The 25,834-nt window shown below is 43.5% G+C and overlaps 1 protein-coding gene across 1 annotated transcript in view; it reads right to left on the bottom strand.

Moving 5' to 3' along the window:
• The window catches only part of rabgap1l (RAB GTPase activating protein 1-like), a 75,964-nt gene that overhangs the window by 7,291 nt on the left and 42,839 nt on the right, over positions 1 to 25,834 (bottom strand). Inside the window, exons 14-19 of the mRNA XM_056413824.1 lie at positions 19,163 to 19,276; positions 12,896 to 12,970; positions 9,687 to 9,812; positions 8,255 to 8,398; positions 5,724 to 5,765; positions 1,065 to 1,193 (exon numbers count right to left, since the gene is read on the bottom strand). Coding sequence (XP_056269799.1) covers positions 1,065 to 1,193; positions 5,724 to 5,765; positions 8,255 to 8,398; positions 9,687 to 9,812; positions 12,896 to 12,970; positions 19,163 to 19,276 — 630 coding nt within the window. The remainder of the gene's footprint in view (positions 1 to 1,064; positions 1,194 to 5,723; positions 5,766 to 8,254; positions 8,399 to 9,686; positions 9,813 to 12,895; positions 12,971 to 19,162; positions 19,277 to 25,834) is intronic.

Raw genomic sequence — 25,834 nt, 5'->3', positions numbered from 1 at the left:
AAGAAGCTCCGCCCCCCCTGTATTCTCAACTGAGAGAAATCGTCAAGGAGATCGATTCACAGCTCGACCAATGAACAGGTTCATCCTCATGACCAATGAACAGGTTCATCACCATGACCAATGAACAGGTTCATCACCATGACCAATGAACAGGTTCATCCTCATGACCAATGAACAGGTTCATCCTCATGACCAATGAACAGGTTCATCCTCATGACCAATGAACAGGTTCATCCACATGACCAATGAACAGGGTTCATCCTCATGACCAATGAACAGGTTCATCACCATGACCAATGAACAGGTTCATCACCATGACCAATGAACAGGTTCATCCTCATGACCAATGAACAGGTTCATCACCATGACCAATGAACAGGTTCATCCTCATGACCAATGAACAGGTTCATCCACATGACCAATGAACAGGGTTCATCCACATGACCAATGAACAGGTTCATCCTCATGACCAATGAACAGGTTCATCCTCATGACCAATGAACAGGTTCATCCTCATGACCAATGAACAGGTTCATCCACATGACCAATGAACAGGTTCATCCACATGACCAATTAACAGGTTCATCCTCATGACCAATGAACAGGTTCATCCACATGACCAATGAACAGGTTCATCTACATGACCAATGAACAGGTTCATCCACATGACCAATGAACAGGTTCATCCACATGACCAATGAACAGGTTCATCCTCATGACCAATGAACAGGTTCATCCACATGACCAATGAACAGGTTCATCCTCATGACCAACGAACAGGTTCATCCACATGACCAATGAACAGGTTCATCCTCATGACCAATGAACAGGTTCATCCACATGACCAATGAACAGGTTCATCCTCATGACCAATGAACAGGTTCATCCACATGACCAATGAACAGGTTCATCCTCAGGACCAATGAACAGGTTCATCCTCATCACCAATGAACAGGTTCATCCACATGACCAATGAACAGGTTCATCCTCATGATCAATGAACAGGTTCATCCACATGACCAATGAACAGGTTCATCCATCTGAAGCACAGGTGTGTGTCTCACCTTGATGTTGCAGGCCTGCTCCATCAGCCTCCGGGCGTTCTCTGCAGCTCGGTAGCGCTTCGGCAGCTGGACCCTGAAGAACTTGAGGGCTCCTTCGAAGTCCGCCTGCAGGAGGTCCTCTTTGGAGGTCTGGAGCGAGACACGAGGAGACAGTTCAGTGTTTAGGGTTCAGATCTTTGAGAATTATTGAATCACATTACTCAAGGTACAGAGCGGAGAGCATCGAGTGTAAAGGCGACCCTCATGATGCAGCTCAGCGGCTGAATTTAAACATGAATAATCAGAGGAAGTATCAATCAATGTCGCCATCTAGTGGTAACAGGAAGAATCGCTACAAGAACCCAGCCAGAGATGTGTGTGTGTGTGTGTGTGTGTGTGTGTGTGTGTGTGGCTGATAAACAAGTTTTTAAATGTGAGCGTAGTTCATGTTTGGGATGTTTGATTTCTGAGTAAAAATACATTATTTACACTTTAAAAATGATTTACAATAAAAAAAGTGTATTTTGCATGAGATTTCCATATGAATCTATTCATGCAAGACTCTTAAATAAATCTTGAGACATTTATCCAGAAGTATCTCAGACTAACAACGCTGCTTCTTCATCTCTCCCCCCGAGCGTCCCCGCCATGCTCATGTCATCCACTTCCTGTTTCCCAGGCCCCGCCTCTCACCGCCAGCAGCTTGGGGACGAAGAGCCGGTGCCCCATCCCGAGGAGCCCCATCGCCTTGCAGTACGAGTCGGCCGAGGCCTGGCCGCCCGGGGCCGGCTCCTCCTCCCCCTCCCCCGCCCTCCCCTCCCCGTCCTCCAGCGCCCCGCACGCCGCCGGAAGGGGCAGATGCGTGGTCAGGGCATGTGTGGGGGGAGGGGAGTGTGGGGGCGAGGGGCGGGGCGAGGGGCGGTCCCGCTCCGGGGCCGGGGGCGCCGACGACTCCAGCATGTGTTCTCCGAACGTCCCCGACGGGTTTCCTGGGAGTTTGAGGACGGGGGGACCGAGCCGAGAGCCCAACGGACCGAGTTCTGGAGAACCCGGCGACGCCTTGGAGAGACGCTGATGTCACAACGACAGACCGATGTCCAGCAAGGGAACGCACGGAAACTCAGACGGGACGGACGGGGCCCAGCGCAGCATGTTGGACCTGGAGCCAGCGCAGTGGACGAGGAGTCAATGGGAGAGGAGTCAGTGGACGAGTGGACGAGGCGTCAAGTGGACGAGGAGTCAGTGGACGAGTGGACGAGGCGTCAGTGGACAAGGCGTCAAGTGGACGAGGAGTCAGTGGGCGAGGCGTCAGTAGACAAGTGGACGAGTGGATGAGGCATCAGTGGTAAAGTGGACGAGGTGTCAATGGGAGAGGAGTCAGTGGACGAGTGGATGAGGCGTCAAGTGGACGAGGAGTCAATGGGAGAGGAGTCAGTGGACGAGTGGATGAGGCGTCAAGTGGACGAGGAGTCAGTGGTCGAGGAGTCAGTGGACGAGTGGACGAGGCGTCAGTGGACAAGGCGTCAAGTGGACGAGGAGTCAGTGGGCGAGGCGTCAGTAGACAAGTGCACGAGTGGATGAGGCATCAGTGGTAAAGTGGACGAGGGGTCAAGTGGACAAGGCGTCAGTGGACAAGTAAACGAGGAGTCAGTAAACGAGGAGTCAGTGGACGAGGAGTCAGTGGAGGAGACAACGGTGGGGAAACGAAGCGTTGCCTTTGGGCTCCACGAGTCCTCCAGACACCTGAAGTTCACTTTGAAGTCCAGTCACGTGACCTCACTCTCATCCCGCCTCCAACCAATCACAATCCAGCAAACTGTTGCCGAGCAACAGAGCCGCTTCACACGTGGAGCGGCGACGGTACTCCACCTTTTCTATCTCGGTCGTTCAGAGGCTCGGCGGGAGAGAGACGGCGGGTCGAACCGCTCGAGGCGACAGGAAGTGAGCCGTCTCTGAAACGCAGAGAAAGACCTGAAAAATGTATAATATCGATAAAATATATATAAAAATAAAGAACAGCGCGACTCCTCTATCCGATGAGCCGGCGGTCTGAGCCCCCAGTCCTGATGACGAGGCAGAAACAGACGGGATGCGGTCACCCTCCTGCCTCCAGGAGACGACGATGACGAGGATGAGGAGGTTATTTATCGCCGAGTGGATACAAAACGAGAAGAACAGATCGAAGAGTATCACGATGGTCTCCCTGTGTTTCTGTTGTTCCTCTTTACTCAGCAGATCCTCTAGATGGGGCTCAGCAGATCCTCTGGATGGGGCTCAGCAGATCCTCTAGATGGGGGCTCAGCAGATCCTCTAGATGGGGCTTAGCAGATCCTCTAGATGGGGCTCAGCAGATCCTCTAGATGGGGCTTAGCAGATCCTCTAGATGGGGCTTAGCAGATCCTCTAGATGGGGCTCAGCAGATCCTCTAGATGGGGCTTAGCAGATCCTCTAGATGGGGCTCAGCAGATCCTCTAGATGGGGCTCAGCAGATCCTCTGGATGGGGCTCAGCAGATCCTCTAGATGGGGGTCAGCAGATCCTCTGGATGGGGCTCAGCAGATCCTCTAGATGGGGCTTAGCAGATCCTCTAGATGGGGCTTAGCAGATCCTCTAGATGGGGCTCAGCAGATCCTCTAGATGGGGCTTAGCAGATCCTCTAGATGGGGGTCAGCAGATCCTCTGGATGGGGCTCAGCAGATCCTCTAGATGGGGCTTAGCAGATCCTCTGGATGGGGCTCAGCAGATCCTCTGGATGGGGCTCAGCAGATCGTCTGGATGGGGGTCTGGGACTCAGCTCCTTCTGATGAAGAGGAGCGATGCTCCTGGCCAGCAGGGTGAGGCAGTGCACAGAAACCACAGTGTTTCCTGTCCACCACTTCTCTCCCTCTTTCTCTTTCTTTCTCTCTCTCTCTTTCCCTACCCCTCACTTTCTTTTTGTTATGCTAACGGCTAACGGCTAGCAGGGGCGGCTCCATTGCAGAGGTCTGGGTAGTGGACAGATGTAGTGTTGAGGAAATGCAGCGAGGAGGAGGAGGAAGAGGAGGAGGCGGCGGAGGTAAAGAAGAGAGAGAGAAAAGCTCCCGGGAAGCATCCATGGGAGGAACGGACGAAGAGGAAATGTTTCAATAAATAACCCAGACACAGCTGCTCTCCTCCGGGTCCGGAGCGCTAACGCTAACGCTCCTGTTGTGATGAGGAGGGCGACCGAGAGGGAGGGAACACAGATGGAGGGAGGGGGGAGAGCGAAGAGGAGAACAGGATGGATGGAGGAGGAGGGAGTCTCGGGGGAGAATGCCGTCATGCCCAGCCAATGACAGGCAGGCAGTGGAAGCCCCTCCCCCCCTCCCCCCTTCCTCCTCATGTGTTCTCCCTTCCTGACCAAGCACCGCATCTCACTGCTAAGACATGACAGAGCACAATGTACCATGATGTGTTTATGTGTTTATGTGTGTGAGCTGCATCACAACGGAGAAGGAAAAACACCCAGAACACTTATTATAAACTAGTCAATCTAAACCTTTCTGTTCTGACATCAGCAAAATACAAGTTACAATTATTTATCGATTAAATATAAAAAATATACAATGATAATTTTATTTTGGTTTCTTTTTCAAAATTTGAAGAAAAAAAAAGTGAACATCCCAAAAATATATTATATATGTGTTTATTGTCCGTCTATTGATAGTTTAGTTTGTGTTTCCATTGTACTGCACCCCAAATGTTATTATGGATTTATTTGTAACTTTTCTTTTACTTTATCAACCTCTGAAGGAAACTTCATGGGAAGCACCCACAACTCATGTTGATGCTATAAATGTTGTTGCATGTGTTAATACATTATAAACTTTAGGTTGGTGCTAATAAAAAATATTATTACAACATATACACTACCGTTCAAAAGTTTGGGGTCATCCAGACAATTTTGTGTCTTCCATGAAAACTCACTTTTATTTATCAAATGAATTGAAAATTGAATAGAAAATATAGTCAAGACATTGACAAGGTTAGAAATAATGATTCATATTTGAAGTATTCATTTTGTTCTTCAAACTTCAAGCTCAAAGGAAGGCCAGTTGTATAGCTTATATCACCAGCATAACTGTTTTCAGCTGTGCTAACATAATTGCACAAGGGTTTTCTAATCATCCATTAGTCTTCTAAGGCAATTAGCAAACACAATGTACCATTAGAACACTGGAGTGATAGTTGATGGAAATGGGCTTCTATACACCTCTGGAGATATTTCATTAGAAACCAGACGTTTCCACCTAGAATAGTCATTTACCACATTAACAATGTATAGTGTGTATTTTTGATTAATGTTATCTTTATTGAAAAAGCAGTGCTTTTCTTTGAAAAATAAAGAAATTTCTAAGTGACCTCAAACTTTTGAACGGTAGTGTACATAAACTATATACATAAACTATTAAATAATGTTAAAATAAAAATGTAAAGCTTTCACTTGCTGTTGTACATCAGATTCACATCGTATTTACAAATGAGCCTCCTCACTTCCAGATGCACTTCCTGATTCAAGCACCAGGGGGCGACACATGCCAACCAACGAGCTCTCCATCACTTCAGGACTTTAAATAAAATAAAATAAATAAAATAAATAAAGTAAATAAAGTAAATAAAGTACTTAACACAATAGAAATGGGGTTGAATGAATGAAACTGACCTTGAGGAGAGCCAGGGCGACGTTGAAGATGATGCTTAGACCCTGGAGGAGAGAAGAAGAGCATCAGGTATGAGTTCAGATGCAACGAGGGGCCTGAGTGACCTGAACCTGAGCTATCATGTTTATATGAGTCGGCAGATTCTCAAAGGTTTAAACGGATGGATTTCTGAAATTGAAGATGTAATTACACGCTGTCAGCACCAGAGAGAAGCTTCTCAAAGTAAAGTACACTGAACACCAGAGAGAAGCTTCTCAAAGAGCCAAAGGATACCACAGGGAGGTGAGATGTATCAGATGTCGTCTACAGTGTCTGTTCCTAGTGATGGAGGCTCTGCTTCCTGACTTAATATAACAAGAATGGACTTTTATTAAAATGTTTAACATCGACATTGAGAAACAAAAAACTGCAAAAACCTCTTTGCTGTAAAGTAATAAAACACCTGATGGTTAAACTAATACTAGCTCTACTTGCTGGCAAATATGAAATAAATAAAATAAATGGTTAAATAAAAATACTAATATAAATAATATTTTAATAATTTTTGTTTTAATTCTAAAAAATAAATATATAAATTTAAATATAAATATATAAATAAATAAAATAAATAAAATAAATAAAATAAATAAAATAAATAAAATAAATAAAATAAATAAAATAAAATAAATAAATAAAATAAATAAAATAAATAAAATAAATAAAATAAATAAAATAAATAAAATAAATAAAATAAATAAAATAAATAAAATAAATAAAATAAATAAAATAAAATAAATAAAATATCAGCAGAAAAGTTGTAAAACCGGCAGGGAAAGATCAAGAACATAAAGAAAAGTCTATAGACATATCTAAATATTTTAAAAACTACTGCAGAGTGAAATAAGAACACAACGACCTTAAAACATGTTCATATCGATGTTGAGTTCCAGGTATGTTGATTGCATTACCATATATCTTACTTGCTTTGATCGTCTATTGCTTTAAATTGTAATGATTTGGAAAAGTGCTAAAGTCGATCAATACTACGATTAACTGTAAAGTTAAATCAGCAAAAGAAGCCCTCGCTGAGAGGACAGTCAGTCAGTGATGCTGACTAAAGGGTTTCTTCTGACTTTGACACGGAAACAAAAGGAAATGCTAAATCGACGTCGGCTCTGCACGGGAACACCCGTCTCCTGGTCTCCGTGACAACCAGTTCACATGGCAACACAGAGCTAAAAATATCTGGACGGCTCTAAAAATAACCGGAGAAAAGAGAGAAAGAAAGAGAGAGAGGGGAGCTCTCCGGCTTCACGCTGTGGGCCTCAAGGTGGCGCTGCAGTGCTGAGGCAGGATCAAAGGCGTGGGTATCAGGGAGAGAGAGTCATGAGGTGAGAGGGAGAGAGAGAGAGAGAGAGGGGGGGGAGGGAGAGAGAGCGGTAGAGAGGTGGAGGGAGAGAGAGAGAGGGAGAGAGTCATGGGGTGAGAGGGAGGGAGAGAGAGAGAGAGGTGGAGGGAGAGAGAGGTAGAGAGGTGGAGGGAGAGAGAGTCATGGGGTGAGAGGGAGGGAGAGAGAGGGGGAGGGAGAGGGAGAGAGGTAGAGAGGTGGAGGGAGAGAGAGGGAGAGAGAGTCATGGGGTGAGAGGGAGAGAAAGAGAGAGATAGAGGCCACGGCAGACACGAGTCAGTAGACACAGAGCGAAGGAGAGAGGGAGAGCGTCAACAAAGGGCAGGAAAGAGTAAACAAGGAGAGAAAAAGATGATGAAGAGAGGAAGCAATGAAGGAGAAGATGATGAGAGAGCCGAGAAGAGGGTGAGAGAGGAGAGATGTTTTAACGAGCAGATTCTCATCACGCGGCTCATTGGGTGAGAAAGAGCTGGGAAACTTTTAATTGTTCTGCCTGGGGCCAATAGGAAGACAGAGGGGGGTAAGGGAGGGGGGGAGGGTGTTTAACTTTTCATGTTTCATAGAATTTTAAACTTTCAGAAAATGTAAAAAAGTCAGTAACCATGACGCTAATAATCCATCAGTGTTCCTTCTGCTCTCCACTATAAATAACATAAAGCGCTTAATGGTGGTGGATAAAAAGTTCTCATGCTTTACATTTTTTATACTATTTTGCAGATTCACTTGGAGAAATGAATCCGAGAGAGAACTCAAACTGTCGTCACGGGCAACGCCTCTTCTTCACGCGCTCATGTGGGACGTGGCGTTCCTCAGGGTCCTGGACTCGGCCCCTTGTTACTTTGAGCTGGTATACTACAAACAGACTATTACTATATTTAAATGAAATAAATAAAATAAATACAATTTAAAAATAAATACCATTTAAAAATAAAATACATTTAAAAATAAAATTGATTAAAAAATAAATACATTTAAAATCATAAATAATAAAGATAAAATAATAATAATAATAAAATAAAAAACTTGTGTCCTACCTCCTGACTCCTCTAACCTTTTGTCCTCTCTCCTGACTCCTTCTAAACCTTCGTCCTACCTCCTTACTCCTCTAACCTTTGTGTGCGTGTGTCCCCCCCAGGCCCAGCGTACCTCACACAGCAGCAGGTCCGTGATGTGGAACACCATGCACAGGGGGAACTTGGCCGTGAAGAGCGTGAGGAACCACTGGGAGGCGTACATGTGAGCCTCCAGGTTCAGCTCCTGGAAGTGGGACCACAGGTCTGGAAGCTGGTCCTGTGGAGCAGAGAGGAGGTGATGAGGAGGAGGAAGAGGAGTAGGAGGCAAAGAGTAGAAGGAAGAGAAGAAGGAAGAGGAGGAAGAGGAGGGGAGGAAGAGAGGAAGAAGAGGAGGAGGAGAGAAGGAGAAAGAGGAAGAGGAGAGGAGGACTAGGAGGAAGAGGTGGAGGGGAGGAGAGGAGGAGAAAAAGGAGGGGGAGAGGATGAGACGGAGGGGAGGAGAAGAGGGGAGGAAGAGAGAAAGAAGAGGAGGAGGAGGAAGAGGAGGAGAGGATTCCCTATATTTGTTTTTTTCTTCCGCACATGATTCTCTTTTACTCCCCAGTTCTTGTTAATCTGTTTTTTGACATTTCAACAATATATATATATATATACACATTATATTTACAGCTGAATAAGGACCGCTGGAGCTTTCCATAATAACATAAAGTGTGTTTGAGTCGATGCCATCAGCCCACTTAGCGGGTCACATGACGGCATCAGATACGGAGCTCCCGTCGCTACGCTAACGATTAGCAGTCGATGCTAACGTGCTCACGCTGAAGCCGATTGGTCGAAGCTGCATCAGTTGATCTTGATGCTGAATGTCAGGGCTGAATTAAACTGTAACACCCGCGTGGGCCTCGACACGCAGGAAGAATAATGTTTAGTCACTCAGACTTAGCCATTATATTAAATTATATTTGTGATATACAAACACGCCGCATGATGCAACATGATGCAATCGCTGGTAATGCGCTCTGTGTATTTTAATATATTTTGTAAGGCTATTTGCACTTTTCTCTGCTCGTGTTTCTTTTCAGTGCGTTCAACCATTTATTAAATGAAACCTTTCATTATCAATAAAGTAAAACAAATATTTGGGAAATCAAATCCGGTGTAAGTTCTTGTTCCCTGAGCTCCGTACGGAGAAGATAGATGTCACTGAGCTGAAAAGAACATGCAATAAAAAATACGCAGCTGAGAAAATTAAAAACACAATCTGTTTGAATCCATTCAGTCTCGAGTCAATTTAGAATGAACTGGGAAACTACGGCGCCGTGATTCTCGTTTCCTTGGCGCCTCTTTACTGCCGTCTCCCTCGTGGCCGAGGCTCATGGGTAATGTAGTATTTGGAGCCGTCTGCGATGTTAAATTAATAAGCAATTATTCGGCTCTTTAAAATAATCCAGGAGAGTCCCGTGTTTCAACATCGATGTTGTTTGGATAAGAAAAACACTTCCTGAACCAGAGGCTCCTCCCCCTTTCTCAACAGTTTCAGACATGAGGCCCCGCCCACCACCGACCTGCATCAGCCGCTCCAGCTGGTAGAACTTGCAGTGCAGGTCCTGGAAGTTGTTCTTGTACAGAGCGCGGAGGCCGTAGTGGTGCATGATCTTCACCAGCACGCAGAACGCCTGCTCCTCGGGCATCTGGAACCACAAGAGAGGATCAACTAGAGGACTACAGGGGGAACCACAAGAGAGGATCAACTAGAGGACTACAGGGGGAACCACAAGAGAGGATCAACTAGAGGACTACAGGGGGAACCACAAGAGAGGATCAACTAGAGGACTACAGGGGGAACCACAAGAGAGGATCAACTAGAGGACTACAGGGGGAACCACATGGAGGAGGATCAACTAGAGGACTACAGGGGGCACCACATGGAGGAGGATCAACTAGAGGACTACAGGGGGAACCACATGGAGGAGGATCAACTCGAGGACTACAGGGGGAACCACATGGAGGAGGATCAACTAGAGGACTACAGGGGGAACCACATGGAGGAGGATCAACTAAAGGACTACAGGGGGAACCACATGGAGGAGGATCAACTAGAGGACTACAGGGGGAACCACATGGAGGAGGATCAACTAGAGGACTACAGGGGGAACCACAAGAGAGGATCAACTAGAGGACTACAGGGGGAACCACAAGAGAGGATCAACTAGAGGACTACAGGGGGAACCACATGGAGGAGGATCAACTAGAGGACTACAGGGGGAACCACATGAGAGGATCAACTTGAGGACTACAGGGGGAACCACAAGAGAGGATCAACTAGAGGACTACAGGGGGAACCACATGAGAGGATCAACTTGAGGACTACAGGGGGAACCACAAGAGAGGATCAACTAGAGGACTACAGGGGGAACCACATGGAGGAGGATCAACTAGAGGACTACAGGGGGAACCACATGGAGGAGGATCAACTAGAGGACTACAGGGGGAACCACAAGAGAGGATCAACTAGAGGACTACAGGGGGAACCACAAGAGAGGATCAACTAGAGGACTACAGGGGGAACCACAAGAGAGGATCAACTAGAGGACTACAGGGGGAACCACATGGAGGAGGATCAACTAGAGGACTACAGGGGGAACCACATGGAGGAGGATCAACTAGAGGACTACAGGGGGAACCACAAGAGAGGATCAACTAGAGGACTACAGGGGGAACCACATGGAGGAGGATCAACTAGAGGACTACAGGGGGAACCACAAGAGAGGATCAACTAGAGGACTACAGGGGGAACCACATGAGAGGATCAACTTGAGGACTACAGGGGGAACCACAAGAGAGGATCAACTAGAGGACTACAGGGGGAACCACATGGAGGAGGATCAACTAGAGGACTACAGTCAGAACCTAATGGAGGAGGGTCAACTAGAGGACTACAGGGGAACCACATGGAGGAGGATCAACTAGAGGACTACAGGGGGAACCACAAGAGAGGATCAACTAGAGGACTACAGGGGGAACCACAAGAGAGGATCAACTAGAGGACTACAGGGGGAACCACATGGAGGAGGATCAACTAGAGGACTACAGGGGGAACCACATGAGAGGATCAACTTGAGGACTACAGGGGGAACCACAAGAGAGGATCAACTAGAGGACTACAGGGGGAACCACATGAGAGGATCAACTTGAGGACTACAGGGGGAACCACAAGAGAGGATCAACTAGAGGACTACAGGGGGAACCACATGGAGGAGGATCAACTAGAGGACTACAGGGGGAACCACATGGAGGAGGATCAACTAGAGGACTACAGGGGGAACCACAAGAGAGGATCAACTAGAGGACTACAGGGGGAACCACAAGAGAGGATCAACTAGAGGACTACAGGGGGAACCACAAGAGGATCAACTAGAGGACTACAGGGGGAACCACATGGAGGAGGATCAACTAGAGGACTACAGGGGGAACCACATGGAGGAGGATCAACTAGAGGACTACAGGGGGAACCACAAGAGAGGATCAACTAGAGGACTACAGGGGGAACCACATGGAGGAGGATCAACTAGAGGACTACAGGGGGAACCACAAGAGAGGATCAACTAGAGGACTACAGGGGGAACCACAAGAGAGGATCAACTTGAGGACTACAGGGGGAACCACAAGAGAGGATCAACTAGAGGACTACAGGGGGAACCACATGGAGGAGGATCAACTAGAGGACTACAGGGGGAACCACATGGAGGAGGATCAACTAGAGGACTACAGGGGGAACCACAAGAGAGGATCAACTAGAGGACTACAGGGGGAACCACAAGAGAGGATCAACTAGAGGACTACAGGACTCTGAAGGTCAAGCTGAGACATTAAGGGCCAAACAAACTGCACAGCGGTTACCTGAGAGACAGATATAGACTTTAATGGGAAGATCACACACACACACACACAGGGCTGAATGGGCTCCTGCAAGTAAACCTGAACCCCGATTTATATTCCTGACGTCTCCTCCTCCTCCTCCTCCTCCTCCTCCTCCTCCTCCTCCTCCTCCTCCTCCTCCTCCTCCTCCTCCTCCTCCTCCTCCTCCTCCTCCTCCTCCTCCTCTTCTTCGACCTGTGCTGCTCTTGTTAATTGGACTTCAACCAAACTTCCTCCTCCCTTTAGGATTCCTCCATCTGTCTTCTCACAACTTCCCCAATACACATGAGTGTGTTTCACATAGACACAAATACTGTTCTTTAATGTGTGTGTGTGTGTGTGTGTGTGTGTGTGTGTGTGTGTGTGTGTGTGAGAGAGGTGTGTGTGTTGAGCAGAAGGACGTGTGTCAGTGAATCAGTTTCTCCTCCGCCTCTCTAAACTTCTAATGGTCTGCTGGCTGTATTGTGCTTCACCTCCTCTCCTCTCCTCCTCTCTCTCTCCTCCTTTAGTCCTCTCTCTCCTTCTACTCCTCCTCTCTCACTCCATCTACTCCTCCTCATAACTCTTCTCTGAAGTGAGTTCATCCCAGCGATGTTCTTTATGTCTCACTTATTCTCTTTAAGGTCTCAGCTAAGTGTTCATCTGGTGATACTGTGATTAACGACGGTCCTCAAACGCACCGCGGCATCGAGGGAACATCTCCGCATGTCAGAGGGTTCACGGGGGAAGAGGAAAGCTCCAGAAACAAGTTCTTCTGTCCAGGTAGTCGAGTTCAGTTTGAGGCAGAACATCAACATATGCTGTTGTTGTTGTTGTTTGGATGCATGTGTGTGTGTGTGTGTTATTGTGTACTCACATGCAGCAGGAGGACAGCGGCGAGGAACGACTGACCCTGGCAGTAGCCGATCTCTTCATCGTACACAGAGTAGGCCTTTAAGAGAGGAACACACACTTTGGGTATTATAACAGTGTCATAACCAGCTGGATGATCATCTGGGAACAGACGCTTGATGCTGATGTGAAGTTGGAGTGTGACGTCACGACCGATCTGTTAATACTGGGACTCTTAATACCCTGGATGTGACTGAGAAGGTGTCGTGTAATTTCATCTACTTTATAATGTCAGATTATCTCAAACATGCAAGTCAGAGCTCAAGGGTCGAGGATCTGGGCGACGTGCCTCGCTTTGGGTTTGAACCTCTGAAAGTCCAGCTCCACGTCCCGGGGTGGAGATCAGAACCTGAGTAACGGGCCTCGATTCAGGTCTGGACTTTGGGGGTCCACGTCCCTGTGTTCCACCTGGTGGATCAGTCCCAGAATGAAGTCATTATGCCTGCGTGTGATTGGAGCACAAAGGCCGGGAATAATGACCTCCTCCTTGTTTGTTGTGGTAGATTATTATTCTGCATTATCGGAGACTTCTCTCGCATTCGGCCTCCTGAGAGTCTCCAGACGTCCCGGCGCCTGTTTTTGACGTGTACCTTTAAGAATAAAACTGAATATTCTTGCGAAGTGCTGTGTCACTCGGAGATTCTTCAAACCGCCTCCGGTCGACGAGAAGATACGACGAAGGTCTTTAGAGAGACTCGGGATGCCTCCGTGTTCCACTGAGGTCTTTTGTTCTAGCAGCAGTTCAGTTTTTCCAACGACTTTTCCAAACCTGGAAATAACCATTTTTAAAATTTCATAACTTTTCCAGGTTTTCCATGACCGTATGAACCCTGATCTCCTGGTTTCTACCTCACTACAAGAGGTCAACGGCACCAGAACTGGACCCAGAACACGAAGACCAGATATAATCACAGTCGTATCCCCCTGTGCACGAGTTGGTACGGTCTAATAAAACACACCACTTCCACATCGTCTCATTAGAGACCACGTCACTCACCGGTGACGGTTCCATCTCTTCCTCAAAGATGTTCTATTTGACGGACATCAACTCCAACAGCTTGTCAAACCTCTTGGAATATTCTACCCCCTTTATGCACGCTTGATAAATGAGTGTGGACGTCCAGCGCTCCGATAATTCGGGGTTGGACACGGAGGTGAGGAAGGAGTCTCGTGGAGCCGTCTGCAGCGCCGACGGGCTTGATGGAGCGTGGCGTTCACGTGTCCCCAAATCAGCTGGGAGAAGTGCACGCCAGACAGATGGATGGGGGGGTGGGGGTATAAATGCAAATAAGAGGAAACATGGCCGGTTCCTCAAAAGCAATAAGGATTGTTATACTTACACGTGTAAGACTTTAGAGAAATGTAAAGTCCTATTATGTATTATTACGACAAAAGTGGTATTATTGAGAGAACTGTTTAACTTCATAAACTGTAGGCCATAGGTTGATTCCGCAACGACCAATTAGTGATCATCTGTGCTTCAGATGTGTCTTTGAGCAAGAATAATTATTTCAAAATCCATGGACACCAGCTGAGAGGGAAGATGTGCCGGTTGGTAAAGGAGAGATGAGACCACATCACCACTGCAATGTCACTGGAAGGCACTAAGCATGATGTATTGTATATATATATATATATAATATATATATACACACACAATATATTATGCATATATACATATATATACAATATATTCTACCTATATACACATACAATATATTCTATATATACATACAATATATTGTATATATATACACTATATTGTATATATGTATATATATATACACAATGTATTGTAAATATATATTATGTATATAATATATTGTGTGTATATATATACATATATATATTATATACAATATATTCTATATATACATACAATATATTGTATATATGTATATATATACAATTATATATATACTATATATTGTATATATATAATATACAGTAAATATACTATATATTGTATATATATAATATATTGTGTATATATATAAATAATATATACAGGACTGTCTCAGAAAATTAGAATATTGTGATAAAGTTCTTTATTTTCTGTAATGCAATTAAAAGAACAAAAATGTCATGCATTCTGGATTCATTACAAATCAACTGAAATATTGCAAGCCTTTTATTCTTTTAATATTGCTGATTATCACAGCTTAACAAAACTCCAAAATCCTATCTCATAAAATTTTATTATTTCCTCAGACCAAGTAAAAACAAAGATTTATAACAGCTGAGTGTTTGTCAAGGCTCAGGAAACCCTTGCAGGTGTTTGAGTTAATTAGACAATTCAAGTGATTTGTTTAATACCCTACTAGTATACTTTTTCATGATATTCTAATATTTAGAGATAGGATATTTGAGTTTTCTTAAGCTGTAAGCCATAATCAGCAATAAATCAGAATAAAAGGCTTGCAATATTTCAGTTGATTTGTAATGAATCCAGAATGCATGACATTTTTGTTTTTTTAATTGCATTACAGAAAATAAAGAACTTCATCACAATATTCTAATTTTCTGAGACAGTCCTGTATATACTATATATATAATATATATATACTATATATATAATATATTGTGTATATATATAAATAATATATATATTTTATATATACAATATATTATATATACACATACAATATATTGTATACATACATACAATATATTGGATATATGTATATATATACACAATATATTATATATATATATTATATATATACACACACATACATGTATATATGGTTTTTCAATACAGAAAGAAAACAATACGGACTCAGTGTGCAGTCTCTATTTTTTTTTCAGTTTTCATGATGATTACGATATTTAAAAAATGTTTTTATTGTACTTGTGAGTAATTTTCGGTACACTTATATATACTCATATGACTCACTTATATGAATACGATGATGGAAGAATATTAAAGCTGCAACTGCTAAGACTTTACGGTCTGTTTCCATGGGTATCTGTGAGATTTTGGGATTTTTGTGCATACAGAAGAGAAATGTTCTTGTGTGAAGCGTCGGCTTCACAAGAGGAAACGATCTGGACCCTGCTGATCACAAGGTCACCAGGAGGTCAACTAGGACCCTGAATAATGTGATTACTGGGGAAGGCAACACGAGCCAGGTGGATGCTGCTTGTGTCCCCCCCCCCCCCCTCTCCTCCTCCTCGCAGGAGTTCTCTTCATCCGAGAGTCTCGGGTTCTGAGTCCCGCCTCCTGGCTCCTCTCCCTGCAGACTCGGTGTCAGAGTCTTGAGCGAGGCGATCAATCCCGAACCCACCGGGTCTTCGGGAGGGACCGCGAGAAGAGGTCTGACCGAGGCCGAGGCATCCAGAGCGTGAAGCGCATTGCCGCTGAAAAAAAGGAGGCCGGCACTCAGGTGACCTTCCCCTGGAGAATAAAGGTCAACAAAATAAAAGACTGCCGGCTTATTAGCGGGCGGGCTGTGAAGATGAATATAAACTACGTGCTGCCTCCAGGTCCAGCCAACCTTATCAGCAGCAGATCTGCATACCAATGAAGGCCGGCTGGCCGCTGACCCAGTTGGGTCCGGACCGGATGCTAAGCCTCCCTGACAGCTCCTCCCAGAGCGCTGACCGGGCCGCTCCCGGGAACATTACAAACGTCGAGAAGTTATTCTAATTTTAATGAGTAAACGAAACACTGTGATATCTATATGTATGTTTAATGTATATATATTTTTATAAAAGAAGGCGACGGTGCTGTGTCACCGTGTGTGTGTGTATATATAAATGTGTATATATGTATTTTAATTTTTTTAATATATATATAGAGTTTTTATATATATACACATGTATATATATATAACATATATATATACAGGACTGTCTCAGAAAATTAGAATATTGTGATAAAGTTCTTTATTTTCTGTAATGCAATTAAAAAAACAAAAATGTCATGCATTCTGGATTCATTACAAATCAACTGAAATATTGCAAGCCTTTTATTCTTTTAATATTGCTGATTATGGCTTACAGCTTAAGAAAACTCTAAAATCCTATCTCATAAAATTTTACTATTTCCTCAGACCAAGTAAAAAAAAGATTTATAACAGCTGAGTGTTTGTCAAGGCTCAGGAAACCCTTGCAGGTGTTTCGAGTTAATTAGACAATTCAAGTGATTTGTTTAATACCCTACTAGTATACTTTTTCATGATATTCTAATATTTAGAGATAGGATATTTGAGTTTTCTTAAGCTGTAAGCCATAATCAGCAATATTAAAAGAATAAAAGGCTTGCAATATTTCAGTTGATTTGTAATGAATCCAGAATGCATGACATTTTTGTTTTTTGAATTGCATTACAGAAAATAAAGAACTTCATCACAATATTCTAATTTTCTGAGACAGTCCTGTATATAGTAGCGCTGTGTGTGTATATATAAATATATTATTTATATATACATGTATATATATTATTTATATATACATGTATATATATATATATAGTAGCGCTACTATATATTTATATATATAAATAGTAGCGCTGTGTGATTGTTTCTCATAAAATAAATTAAAATAAATATTTATATTAACCGCTTTTAATCGGATGCAGCTTCGTCCTCATTGACCAAAATCTTTCATTTCTGAGTGTATTTTAGTATATAAATAAATGCAATACATCATTCAGCTTGTATACTGTGTGTATTATAAGTTTGTGTATGTAGTTTTCTGACTAGTGCAAGACATTTAGACACTCAGTGCGGTTACATGATGGTATAATTCGAATCTTGCTTTAGTCGGACTATGCTATCTTTTGGGGGATCAGCTGTTATCCCAATATACATGGCAGTGAGTAATTCGAATCATTGGCCGAAAGCATGTCATATCCGATACGATAGGTGGCGCTGTTTTCATTACAACTCGTGGTGATACAGCCATTTCCGCTTGACCTCTTCACCATCACCAACAACAACATCAACATTTCGAGAAAGAACCATGAACTTTAGTATGTTCAACTCCTTCAATACATTAAGCATAAATTCTGTCTGCTCTTCGGTCCAGAAATGTGTGGTGGCTCTTGTGTTCTCCATAGCGTTGTTTGCAGCGCCGCCGCTCCCATAACGCGCACGACGCGCTGCGCGTAGGGCACCAAGTCCTGAGGGAGCACCACAAAATAGGCAACTAATAAAATCCTCATAGTTATAATAATTATAATGCCGATATTATTTCAGTCTAGAAATATTAGGCGCCTTTTAGGCAGAAAAACAGGCAGAACAAGAGATATATTTAATCGCTCAGCAACTCCCCGTTAACACTTCTCGGGTCGCATCGCTCTGCCGTGATGCGCCGACACATCGGCGCACACAGACCCGATCTCAGGGGGGCATCATGAGGAGTTATGCTTAGGGCACCAACATGGTTAGCAGCGGGACTGGTTATTTGTTGCAACCTGGCCGGCAGAAACAATTTATCGTCTCTTCGACTTCCGGGTCACGACATGGGAGGGAGGGAGGAGGGCGGGCGGCGGGATCTCGAGCATGCGCAAAGACGCAAAGTCCAGTTCCGAATCGAATTCAGAGTTACATGCCGCGAGAGTCGAATTATCAACTGGATCGGACCGAGCTATCCAGGGGTGTTAATCGGATCGAAGTCGGACCGCACATAGTCCGACTAAGGTGTTTACATGAAACGGATAATTCGATTTCAGTCCGACTAAGCCAATAATTCGATTGCATGTAAACGCACTGAGTGACCAAAACTGCACCTCATTGGTCGATTGCTTGTCTCAAATTTGATATTCAGAATGTATTTTCACCAGTTAATTTGAGAGAAATTTGCCACCTACATAATAACAACAACAACCATGTTTTCCCTCCTTCTAAAGTGGAAGAACAGATGAGTCTCTGTCCACCGACTGGTGTCCGGTACATCGTGTGGGTTCACGTCAGCTGTCACTCATAATGTGGAGCCGACGCCAAACGCCAAACACATTCCTCCTGATGTAATACTGACAGCCTCCAGACCAAAAAGGGCCAGGAGAAGAAATCCCCCAAAAAATGGCACAAATAGCCCGAGGTCGGCTCACATTCCAGAATGAGCTTCTCAGCGGGAGGGTTTTCAAAAAAGCTTGAACACAGCGTGAAAGAATGTGAACTGAGATGATGAGCCTTCTGTTCCACGAGGCCACGGAGACACCGAGTCAACACTGCAACGCTCATGTAATATATATATATATATATAATATGTATAATATCTCGGTCACCTTGCAGATCTTGTAGAGGGAGTCCTGTCCGTCTCCGTCAGAGTCCTTGAAGTAGTCGTGAGCGGGGAAGGTTCGGTGGATGTCCCGCGTGATGACGCCTTCCTGAGCCGAGTCCTGCAACACACACACGGGGGGGGGGGGGGACAGGTGAGCACAGGTGTGTGTGTGGAGGTCGTGAATTGAAGGTACTGTTGCACTGATCATCTTGCATGTCTTTTCTCTGTTTGTAAATGTTTGTATGCAGTAGAAAAGAACGCGACGGTGATGTGTCACCGTGTGTGTGTGACCAAAAACGCACACGCACGGACACACACTATATATATATATATATATATAAACACACACATATAAAATATATATATGTATATATACATATATATATAGTATATGTAAATATATATACATATATAAAATATATATATATAGTAGCGCTGTGTATATATATATATAAATATATATTTATTTTAAAAAAGTATATATATATACACATATATAACTTATATATACACATATATATATATCACTTATATATACACATATATATATATATAACTTATATATATAGTAGCGCTGTGTGATTGTTTCTTATAAAATAAATGTCCTAAAAATTTAAACAGATTAATAAAATAAATGTCAAATTTAAATTACATTTAAATGTAAAATGTTTAACATTTTCAAGACAGTAGGGGTCGTCTTACATTTAATTAAGGATTAAAACAATGAAGTCATTAAAAAAACTAATTGTGAAATTTTCCATATTTTCTGACGAATAAAGATGAATCACTCAAGTAACCGAAGCTCCCTATTTTAATAAAAGAAGTAGAGGATTGAACGTTAACGGGAGAATAAAGAGTACAAGAACCATTTCATTAATTACTGCGCGAGTAAAAACATTACTTTTAAAGTAGTTAAAGCCTGATGAATAATGAACTTCTGGCCCATCCATCACAGACACATGACGGCGCGACTCCTCCGGCTGCGACCGGCTCCAATCCAGCGGACGGAGAACGTTGTAAACACTTTGATTTAATAAGCCATGCGTGCCTCTGCTAATTAACAGCCTCATTACTCAGGGAATAAATAAATGCAGAGCGGACGTCCTCAACGGCGCTTCAGCTCCTTCCTCCCTCAACACTTTCTCTCTATTAATGCACCACGCCATATTTCCCTTTGAATTCTTCACTCATTTTTTCCTCTTCTCTCCATTTCCTGGTTCTACTGCCACATTCTCCATTTGCTTCTTTTCCTAACGTACCGTGGCTTCCTCTTCTTCCCCATTACATACTTCACTTTCATCTTCTCTATGTTCAGCTTCATTTCCTTACCTCCTTTCCTCACACCTCCATGTGCCCCAGCTCACATTTCATATACAGGACTGTCTCAGAAAATTAGAATATTGTGATAAAGTTCTTTATTTTCTGTAATGCAATTAAAAAAACAAAAATGTCATGCATTCTGGATTCATTACAAATCAACTGAAATATTGCAAGCCTTTTATTCTTTTAATATTGCTGATTATGGCTTACAGCTTAAGAAAACTCTAAAATCCTATCTCATAAAATTTTAATATTTCCTCAGACCAAGTTAAAAAAAAGATTTATAACAGCTGAGTGTTTGTCAAGGCTCAGGAAACCCTTGCAGGTGTTTCGAGTTAATTAGACAATTCAAGTGATTTGTTTAATACCCTACTAGTATACTTTTTCATGATATTCTAATATTTAGAGATAGGATATTTGAGTTTTCTTAAGATGTAAGCCATAATCAGCAATAAATCAGAATAAAAGGCTTGCAATATTTCAGTTGATTTGTAATGAATCCAGAATGCATGACATTTTTGTTTATTTAATTGCATTACAGAAAATAAAGAACTTCATCACAATATTCTAATTTTCTGAGACAGTCCTGTATATATAATATATATATATATCGATATGTTTATATATAATATATGTATATATTTAATATATATATATGTCTTGTATTATATATACATAATATATCGTATATATATATATATATTGTATACAAATATAATATATATACATAATATATTATGCATATATACACACAATATATAATATATCCATACAATATATTGTTTATTATATATATATATAATATATCTACAATATATATAGTTTCTATAATATATATATATAATTGATTGTATATATATATCATATATTGTATACATATTATATATATATATTTATATGTATACACACACACACATCTGATTTTTCGATGCAGAAAGAACACAGATGTTTAAGCCATATGGACTCAGTGTGCAGCCCTTATTTTCTTTCAGTTTTAATGATGATTGCAATATAATTTTTTTATAGCACTTGAGTAATTTTCTTCAGCAACAACTACATTAAAACAAAATAGTAAATGGGTTTATACTTTGAAAGATACTAATATATTATTCTTGTTGTAATATTTGACCTAAAAAGGATGAAAGGATCATGATGTGACTCCACTGCGGCTTCTTCCTCCAGCTGGTGGTGCGTTCACTGAACCCACGAAGAAAGAGAACATTATGAAGATGCATCAGCGTCTTCACAGCTCTTTGTTTTATGGTCTGAGCTGAGGAACGTACATCTGTTCTCGCTCTGTGTGTGTGTGTGTGTGTGTGTGTGGTATACACAGACACACAACCACACACCCTTTCACACACACAAGCTGCAGGAGTGTTACACATCAGCTCAGATGACATCATAAATGACGGCATAAAAAAAGAAGAAGGGGATTCCATAAACACTGTACACCATCAGTCTGAGTCCTTCACACTGTGTGTGTCTGTGTGTGTATTTGTTGTGTGGTGTCGTGTGCACCCGTCAGATCTCTCCCCCGGTGGCTTTTAAACTAACCGACTGGAGGCAGAGTAAACGAGAGAGAGAGAGAGAGAGAGAGAGAGAGAGAGAGAGAGAGGAGAGGGAGAGAGAGAGAGAGTCTTCCTCTCACGGTGTCCTGGGGGCTTGTTGTGCAGACATTACTCAGACTCACCAACGATGATGTCACGCTCCACCTCCACACAGGTAGATACACACCGATGATGTCACGCTCCACCTCCACACAGGTAGATACACACCGATGATGTCACGCTCCACCTCCACGCAGGTAGATACACACCGATGATGTCACGCTCCACCTCCACGCAGGTAGATACACACCGATGATGTCACGCTCCACCTCCACGCAGGTAGATACACACCGATGATGTCACGCTCCACCTCCACGCAGGTAGATACACACCGATGATGTCACGCTCCACCTCCACACAGGTAGATACACACCGATGATGTCACGCTCCACCTCCACACAGGTAGATACACACCGATGATGTCACGCTCCACCTCCACACAGGTAGATACACACCGATGATGTCACGCTCCACCTCCACACAGGTAGATACACACCGATGATGTCACGCTCCACCTCCACGCAGGTAGATACACACCGATGATGTCACGCTCCACCTCCACACAGGTAGATACACACCGATGATGTCACGCTCCACCTCCACACAGGTAGATACACACCGATGATGTCACGCTCCACCTCCACACAGGTAGATACACACCGATGATGTCACGCTCCACCTCCACACAGGTAGATACACACTGATGATGTCACGCTCCACCTCCACACAGGTAGATACACACTGATGATGTCACGCTCCACCTCCACACAGGTAGATACACACTGATGATGTCACGCTCCACCTCCACACAGGTAGATACACACTGATGATGTCACGCTCCACCTCCACACAGGTAGATACACACTGATGATGTCACGCTCCACCTCCACACAGGTAGATACACACTGATGATGTCACGCTCCACCTCCACACAGGTAGATACACACTGATGATGTCACGCCCACCTCCACACAGGTAGATACACACCGATGATGTCACACTCCACCTCCACACAGGTAGATACACACTGATGATGTCACGCTCCACCTCCACACAGGTAGATACACACTGATGATGTCACGCTCCACCTCCACACAGGTAGATACACACTGATGATGTCACGCTCCACCTCCACACAGGTAGATACACACTGATGATGTCACGCCCACCTCCACACAGGTAGATACACACTGATGATGTCACGCTCCACCTCCACACAGGTAGATACACACTGATGATGTCACGCTCCACCTCCACACAGGTAGATACACACTGATGATGTCACGCTCCACCTCCACACAGGTAGATACACACTGATGATGTCACGCCCACCTCCACACAGGTAGATACACACTGATGATGTCACGCTCGACCTCCACACAGGTAGATACACACCGATGATGTCATGCTCCACCTCCACACAGGTAGATACACACCGATGATGTCACGCTCCACCTCCACACAGGTACAGATACACACTGATGATGTCACGCTCCACCTCCACACAGGTAGATACACACTGATGATGTCACGCTCCACCTCCACACAGGTAGATACACACCGATGATGTCATGCTCCACCTCCACACAGGTAGATACACACCGATGATGTCACGCTCCACCTCCACACAGGTACAGATACACACTGATGATGTCACGCTCCACCTCCACACAGGTAGATACACACTGATGATGTCACGCTCCACCTCCACACAGGTAGATACACACTGATGATGTCACGCTCCACCTCCACACAGGTAGATACACACTGATGATGTCACGCTCCACCTCCACACAGGTAGATACACACTGATGATGTCACGCTCCACCTCCACACAGGTAGATACACACTGATGATGTCACGCTCCACCTCCACACAGGTAGATACACACTGATGATGTCACGCTCCACCTCCACACAGGTAGATACACACTGATGATGTCACGCTCCACCTCCACACAGGTAGATACACACTGATGATGTCACGCTCCACCTCCACACAGGTAGATACACACTGATGATGTCACGCTCCACCTCCACACAGGTAGATACACACCGATGATGTCACGCTCCACCTCCACACAGGTAGATACACACCGATGATGTCATGCTCCACCTCCACGCAGGTAGATACACACTGATGATGTCACGCTCCACCTCCACGCAGGTAGATACACACCGATGATGTCACGCTCCACCTCCACACAGGTAGATACACACCGATGATGTCACGCTCCACCTCCACACAGGTAGATACACACTGATGATGTCACGCTCCACCTCCACACAGGTAGATACACACCGATGATGTCAGAAGGGTCTCTCATAATAATAATAATAATGTGAGAGCAGGTAGGAGGCTCCCTCTGACAGGCTGACTCATGCTCCGAGAGCACAGAGTGTGTGTGTGTGTGTGTGGGCATCTGTATGTATTTGTGTATGTACTGTATGTGTGTGTGTATGTGAGTGTGTGTGTGTCTGTGTGTTTGTTTGTGTGTGTGTGTCTGTGTGTGTGTATGTTTGTTTGTTTGTGTGTGTGTGCCCGTGTGTGTGTTTCTGTGTGTGTGTGTCTGGGCATCTGTATATATTTGTGTACGTGTGTCTGTGTATGTGTGTCTGTGTGTTTGTTTGTGTGTGTGCCTGTGTGTGTATGTGTGTGTGTAAAGTTGTGTGGTCTTTGTGTCTTTCATTCAGTCACACACAGTCTCACACAGTCTCACACAAACACACAGTCACAAACACACACAGACCCACATGGAGACACAGTCACAAACACACACAGACCCACATGGAGACACAGTCACACACACACACGAGGCGTTTCTTTCCAAATAAACGTGCACATGAATAAATAACGACGAGGTCACCGTTTCAAAGCCCCGTTAACGTCCATGTTAATTGAACTCTATTTATAAACTTTAAATGAACTCTTCCTCAGACTCAGCTGGAGGTTTCCATGGCGACGCAGTGGCTCTTAAGTCCCGATGTTCAGTGGAGAACAATGGAGACACTCGACTGTAACCAGAGCCGTGGTGCCGGGTGGCTGCAGCTCCGCCCACCGAATACAGCGCACCAATATTTAATATGCAGAGAGCTATCTACCACATGGGAACCTGTGTGGACTGGGGTATGAGGACCTCATGCTGGGATCTAATAAAATAAATTAAATAAATATTTTAAAAAGTAAAACATTTCAAAAAATTGAATATTTCAAAATGTTTGATATTTTATGAAATAAAATATTGTAAAAAATTAAATATTCAAAAAATTAAATAATCAAAAAATTAAATAATCAAAAATTAAATATTTTGAAAAGATTAATATTTTGACAAATTAAATATTAAAATTATATAAAATAAAATATAGTGTATAATCATGTGTGGTAAAGACAAGCTACTTGTTGGCTACACACTGTTGGAGCTATTTATTTGATATTAGTATTTAGTTATTTTAAGTCATATTATTTAATCATTCAGGTTGTTTACTTATTTAGGTTATTTTGATATATTAGAATAGCTTTTTCTTGTTTTTGATTTATTGGACAAATGACCACTACACACACTATACTAAACGTCATATTATTATATACACTGTTGTACAACATACTGTGAGTTGTAGATTTGAATTGATGTCACACACACAACTGTGTTTTATTTAGACACGTTCAGTCTGTCACTCCTATCCTGCCTGGCGACAGCAGCCAGACTAAATGCCACAGAGGAATAACTACAGTACATACAAACAGAGGCC

The sequence above is a fragment of the Pseudoliparis swirei genome, chromosome 5, assembly GCF_029220125.1.
Source record: "Pseudoliparis swirei isolate HS2019 ecotype Mariana Trench chromosome 5, NWPU_hadal_v1, whole genome shotgun sequence".
Taxonomy (NCBI): Eukaryota; Metazoa; Chordata; class Actinopteri; order Perciformes; family Liparidae; genus Pseudoliparis; species Pseudoliparis swirei.
The sequence above is the reverse complement of the archived record's forward strand: the minus strand, read 5'-3'. Positions and strand labels throughout refer to the sequence as shown.